This window comes from Eleutherodactylus coqui, chromosome 4 (assembly GCF_035609145.1).
Source record: "Eleutherodactylus coqui strain aEleCoq1 chromosome 4, aEleCoq1.hap1, whole genome shotgun sequence".
Classification (NCBI taxonomy): domain Eukaryota; kingdom Metazoa; phylum Chordata; class Amphibia; order Anura; family Eleutherodactylidae; genus Eleutherodactylus; species Eleutherodactylus coqui.
The window spans coordinates 270,750,741-270,757,574 of NC_089840.1; the positions used below are offsets into that span (position 1 = coordinate 270,750,741).

The 6,834-nt window shown below is 37.4% G+C and overlaps 1 protein-coding gene across 2 annotated transcripts; it reads left to right on the forward strand.

Moving 5' to 3' along the window:
* The first annotated feature begins 5,203 nt into the window (after positions 1–5,203).
* LOC136624948 (olfactory receptor 8U9-like) lies at positions 5,204–6,484 on the forward strand. 2 transcript variants are annotated; one of them, XM_066598883.1, is made up of 2 exons: positions 5,204–5,214; positions 5,545–6,484. In XM_066598883.1, the coding sequence occupies exons 1-2, from the start codon at positions 5,204–5,206 to the stop codon at positions 6,482–6,484; spliced, it is 951 nt and encodes a 316-aa protein (XP_066454980.1). The 2 variants fall into 2 exon arrangements, with proteins under 2 accessions (XP_066454980.1, XP_066454981.1); XM_066598884.1 differs by lacking the exon at positions 5,204–5,214 and having other exon boundaries at positions 5,534–6,484.
* The last annotated feature ends 350 nt before the right edge of the window (positions 6,485–6,834 follow it).

Below are 6,834 nucleotides of genomic sequence, written 5' to 3' on the forward strand. Positions count from 1 at the left end.
TGTAACCCTTAGTTTTATCTTTTTTTTAAATAAATTTTTATTGAGCAAAACGTCAACGTACAATTAAATATGCAGTAAAATTAATGTAGATTTACATAAGTACAGTACAAGGAATGGTATGTTAAATCGGAAACGCTCTGAGTTTTTTAGAAACAAACAAACTAGCAAACAAAAAAAACCATACAGCTTGCAAGTAGATAACATTACAAAATGTGCTCATGTAAACAAAACGATGATCTAAGATAAGATTCCAAAATTTTTTTGTGTGCCCAGGAAATCAGTTGTATTTTCACATTATTTGGATAAAAACAAATGGTAATAAACAGTTATTGAGCCAAAACTTTGATTGTCCCATTGCTGAGTAGGATTATATGTACAGTGCAGGTTCCTGACCACAAAAGCAAACTTTTTTCAAAATGAAAGTTATTTTCCATTATATTTTCCAATAAGCTAACAGGAACAATTAAACTTTTCTTAGACACAAAAATTGTGTTGCCTAATGTTATAAAATGAGGATTTGATCCATTTTTCCAAACCACCATATATTTTTTGTAATTCCCATGGATGCTGGCCTTCCAGCCTACAATTATTATGTATACAGGATATTACTTCACTTAACCAGCGAACCTCAGTTTTTTCCAATTTTTTGCTAGTAGGGATTTTGCCACTATTAAAATGTGAAAAATTATGGCTTTATCAAGTGTCCGTTGATTTGCTAATCCTATATGAAGAAGCACCATAGGACAGTATCAATCTAGGGGAATCTCCAAAACATACTCAAGGAGACTTGTTATCTGGCTCCAGTGATTGGCAATGAAAGTACAGTCCGATCCCTCGATCAGTGTAACATCTCCAGGATTTGTCAGAAAGTGAAGGGCAGATATTCACAAGACGCACTGGTGTAAGATACCAACGCTATAACAATTTCCTAGATGATTCTAATTGAGAAGCACATTTTGATAATGACAAGACTAAAGTAAATGATTTATGCCATTGTTCTTCGCTGATCAAAATATTTAAATCTTGTTGCCAATTATTTGGGCAAGAAAATGTCTTTACTGATAACTGATAACAGATAACTGAATAATCCTAGAGACTCCTATAGTAATATTGTTGAGATGAGAAGATGCAATTTTGAAAACAGATTTAGGTGTGGGACTGGAATTAGGAAGTTGAGTAAGGAAGTGACCTATTCTGAGATATTTGTAAAACTTTGAAGAGATGCAAAATTTGCTAGAAATGTCATTAAAGGACATAAGGTGAGACCCTTCCCATATATCAGAGATATGCTTCATTCCTCAATTAACCCAATTACTTATCCAAAGTAATAAATAGTAAAATCCAAAGAGGTATCTCAGGAATTCTAAAGGGAATAAGGGACTTAGATATAGTTATACACTTAGATGCTACAATACCAGTTTTAATGGTTAAACACAATGAGCCGAGTGTTGAGATATACATTTAGGTTAGCCATAACAAAACATTAGGAGGCAAATTATGGAAATGAATTTTCCATAATTACTAGTCTTTAGATGGTTCTAAACGTTTCTGCTGCCTCGCTTGGTCAAGAATGGTAGCGTAGCAGTGGTAAATCTGTGGTACTCTCAAACATCCTTTATTAATAGGACGGTAAATAATAGTCGCTGCAATGTGGGGATGTTTTCCTTTCCAGATATATTTGTTAAGGGTTCTCTGCAGTCTGAGAAGGAAAGCTATAGGGATGGCAATGGGGAGATTCCAAAATAAATACATTTTACGAATAATTAACATTTTTATTTCTATTCTTCTGCCAACCCAGGAAACCTCATGTTTAAGATATTTGGTAAATCCTGTTCGATGTCTTGAAGTAAAGGGGGGTAATTATGTTGAAATCTCACGTGAAAGGAAAGATATTTTTATACCCAAATAAGGTAATGAGTCTGATACTCAAGGGATCGGAAATTAGAGAAATAGGGGCATGGTCTTACCACGTAATTACCCCAATTTTAGAGGATGCTGTATGTTGATAAATCTTATTAACTATAAAGAACATATCTATACTGGTGTAGGTTTTATGAGAGTGCAAGAAAAGCATGTAGTGCCTCTCCAGAACATGCTGTACTTTCCATATAATTAATAAGCCTTTTTTTGTGTGCTAAGTGATAAAGATCTGTAGAATTATCAGCAGAGGAGACCATGGTCGACCACATAATGCGGGGGTTGTCTGTGTATTAAATCCTAGTTAATGCCGGAGCAACAAGAAGATATGTGTATAAGATGAACACGTGAAATCTCTATGGGTGAAATACAGGGAGGAAAGAGCAATAAAATCCTGACAGGAGTTTTCTATAGGACACCAAAAATAACAGAAGAAGCTGAAAACTTATTAATAAAACAAATAGAACTGTCAGACTGCAATGAAGTAATTATTATGGGAGATTTTAATTATCTGGATATAATGGGGGAAGATGAAACCTGGGAATCTCACAAGGGTGATAAATTCTTGAGAACAATTAAAGATAACTACCTTATCCAACTTGTATGGGAGCCAAGTAGAGGGAGGGCCATTCTGGACTTATTATTAACCAACAGACCGGACAGGATCATGGGGGTGCAGATTGAGGGACACTTGCGAAATAGTGACCACAATATAATTAATTTCCAGTTGTCATTCAATAGGAAGCCTTATCAGGGAGTGACAAATAAACTAAACTTTAGTAAAGCAAAATTTGATCTGCTCAAAATTACTCTTGGCAACATTAAATCTGACAATGTCCTCAAAAATAACAGTACAGGCGACAAATGGGAGAAATTTAAATACCTCATGTGAGTAGTTCCAACCTTTCAAAAAGAAGAACTACAAATGGCTCAACAAAACTGTAAGGGGGGGGGGGCAATAAGTGAAAAAAGAAAGCATTTAAGTTACTAAAACAAGAAGCGCTAAAAACATACAGGGAGAAAAACAAAATATACCAAAGAGAGCAAAAGTAACCTTAAACTATTCTTCAATTACATAAATTGTAAAAAGATTTGCACTGAAAGCATTGGCCTTTTGACAAATAGTGCAGGAGAAATCACAGGAGATGATGGGGGAAGGCAAATCTATTAAATAGTTGTTTTTCAAGTATATTCAGGAGAGAAAAAGAAATGGCACACAAAATGCAATGGGATAAAATGAATCCCCTACTAAATATCACCTGCCAATGCAGGAAGAAGTGCAGAGCTGGCTTAAAAAGATTAAAATCAACAAATCACCTTGCCGGGATTGGAATACACCCAAGGGTTCTAAGGGAACTAAGTAATGAAATAGACAGGCCGCTATTTCTTATATTTAGTTACTCTATTGAGACTGGGATTGTACCACTGAATTGGTGCATTGCCAATGTGGTTCCCATATTCAGAAAGGGGTCAAGAAGGGAGCCTGGTAACTACAGGCTGGTAAGTCTCACTTCAATCATTGAGGGGTTTCTGAGATATGCCATCCTGGAAAATAATAGTATAACTCCTCATCAGCATGGGTTTATGAGGGGACAATCATGTCAAACCAACTTGATCAGCTTCTAAAACAAAGTAAGTTCTTGGCTGGACCTGGGAGAGTATATTGATCTCCTATATCTAGACTTTTCTAAAGCATTTGACACCGTGACGAATAATAGGTTAATATATAAAATGAGACAGCTCGGATAGGGTGAAAACGTGTGTATCTGAGTGAAGAACTGTCTCAGAGATAGAAAGCAGAGGGTGGTAATAAATGGTTTGTACTCTGATTGGGCCACCATTGCTTATGGGGTGCTGCAGGTTTCAGTGTTAGGTCCTATTCTGTTCTTTATATTTATCAATCACCTGAAAGAAGGACTTGCCAGTAAAATATCAATATTTGCAGATGTTACGAAATTATAAAGGATAAAAAATCCAAAAAAGGAAAATACACGACTGCAAATGCTCCTAAATAAGTTAGGAACTTGGGTAGAAAAATGGGAGATGAAGTTCAACATTGTAAGGTTATGGACATAGGCATTTTTATTAACAATCTTTAATAAAACATAAAAGTAAAGCAAATAAACAATTTAAGTCCAATTCTAGGGTGACTCATGGCTGTGTACTGGTTGGCTACTACAGAGGGTCAATGTGAGTGGTATTGTATTAATAGTTCAGTACCTGTATATCAGGTGTTTCCAAAATCCTTACCTGGTAAAATGCTTGATTCTAATCATGTGAGTTCTGTGCATTGTGTGTCTCCATACACTTTTTGGGTGCTCTCCTTAAGTAGAAATAACACCCCTTTTTACTCACTTTGCAGGCCTCTCGCCAGCCAAGCCAGAACCCTACTGCATACTGTTAGAGTTATAGTAGCTTACAAATCACTGACACAGCAGAGCATCAAATGAACAATAAAACTGCCAGCAATAACTATACACCCCTTACATATGTGTTGGCATCCCGCCTTGGGCATAAACTGTTGCACATACCTGAGTTACTAGACAGTAGAAAATTTGAGCCTCAGGTTGCAAAAAAGTAAACTAACACTTTTCAAAGTGGCTTATAAACTGATTATAACTAGAGATGAGCGAACGCTCTCGTTTAGGACATTTACTCAATCGAGCATCGCTTTTTTCGAGTAACTGCCTACTCAGGCAAAAAGATTCCGGGGGGGGGGGGCGGGGTGGAGCGGCGGTTAGCAGGGGGGAATAGGGGAGAGCTCTCTCTCTCTCTTTCCCCCCCAGTCCCCACCGCAACCCCCCGCTCACCCCCGGGGCCCCCGAATCTTTTCGCCCGATTAGGCAGTTGCTCAAAGAAAGCGATGCTCGATCGAGTAATTGCTCTAGACGAACACGTTCGCTCATCTCTAGTTATAACCAGTCAACACATAAGTAGTACAATGTAGTTACAAAATTTTTCTGTAACCAAATTACAGAATGTCCAAATGTCCAATAGCGTTTATCACTAATGCATTCATTTATTCTTGTTTGACTAGATATGATTGGATTTATGTAATATTACAGGGAGAGAACTTTTAGACTTCATTGTACACTGTGTTGTGTACTTTGTGTTTCTTTTATTGGCCAATGCTGATATCCTGAATTTCGAGGTCCTGTGAGAGATTCAAACTGATGTTTCATTGAGGCTTCACCCAAAAGACTACTCTACACAAATCAGATATTTTTTTGAACTGCAATGTGTCAACTCACTTTTGGAGGGAGGTCTGCACAGGTTCTTACCACACATGGAAAACAAGTATGGGGCCTACCTGAGCTGTGGTCTTAAGTGTAACCTATAACAGTTATGGAGGCTACCTCTATGGCCTTTGCAACCAGTATTACTGATTTTGGAAGTTACTCACTTCACTGGATTTTCCCATTCTAATGTGGAATAACACTGCAACTGATCCACAGAAAACTTGTCATCCCTTTTTATTCTGCACTTCGGGGTCACCAATACTGAAAGTGCAGGTGTCTGAAATAAAGTGACCAGTCATTGTACAATGAATGTGCTGGTGGCTTGTCTTGTCTTACTATATTTGACCATCTGTTCTGCAGTTTAGAGACATTTACTGAAGATGAACAGAAGTTTAGTAAAGGAATTCATTCTCATGGGCCTCACAGACAAAACTGAACTATCCTTACCTCTTTTCATCATATTCCTTCTTGTTTACATCATCACTATACTGGGCAATGTTGGCATCATAAGTTTGATCAAGCTGGACATTCATCTTCAGAAGCCCATGTACGTGTTCTTAAGCAACCTATCATTTGTGGACCTTACGTACTCTTCATCTATCACACCCAAGAGGCTACAGGACCTGGTTTTTGAATCCAGGACCATCTCCTTCTTGGGTTGTGCTCTGCAGATGTACGTGTTTGTCTCCTTTGGAACAGATGAATGCCTTCTACTAGGTATTATGGCCTATGACCGTTACGTGGCTGTCTGTAGACCTCTGCTATATAGTACTATCATGAATAGCATATTCTGTCTTCAGTTGGTGGTTTCTGGTTATCTAGGAGGCATCCTGATTGCCTTGGTGCACACCAATTTAATGTTCCGCCTCAATTTCTGTAAATCCAACATCATCAGCCACTTCTTCTGTGACCTGCCACCACTTTTCAAGCTCTCTTGCTCCGATGTATCCATTAATATTGCAGTGCTTTTTGTTATTGGTGGCTTCGTAACTATGACATGTCTCATTACAATTCTTGTCTCCTACACTAACATTGTCCTGGCCATTGTGAGAATCCATTCTGCTCAGAGCAGATATAAGGCATTCAGCACCTGCTCCTCTCATATGACTGCTGTCAGCATCTTCTATGGGACAGTGCTATTTATGTATTTCCGGCCATCCAACAGCTATGCCCTTCAGCAAGACAAGGTGGTATCAGTCTTCTACACCATACTTATACCTATGTTAAATCCTTTGATATATAGTTTAAGAAATACAGAAGTTCAAGAAGCTTTAAAGCGTCTGGTAAAAAATACATTTTCGAAAAATAAATGTACTGATCTTTTTTAATGTGTTATGCTATAAAGAGTTAATTCAATTTTTTGCGTTTCTGTAATAGGCCAATGCTAAAGAAGGTTGGCAGACAATCATTCTCCTCTATACATTTTAATGCACGTAATATGAGCTAAAGAGCAGAGCGAATGACAGGAAATGAAAATGACTGTATTATTTGTGTTGTAATAAAAGTCTTTTTGTCTAGGACCAAGCCTTAGTAGTAAATTAGAACTCCTTCCACCTTGATATGTTTTAGGTATTTTGTGATCCAAGATCATCAAGCTATTTACAGCATTGGTGGTACTCCTATATAGAGAAATAGAACTTCTATAATGCTATCCCCCTTTATACAAGAATTTTACTAC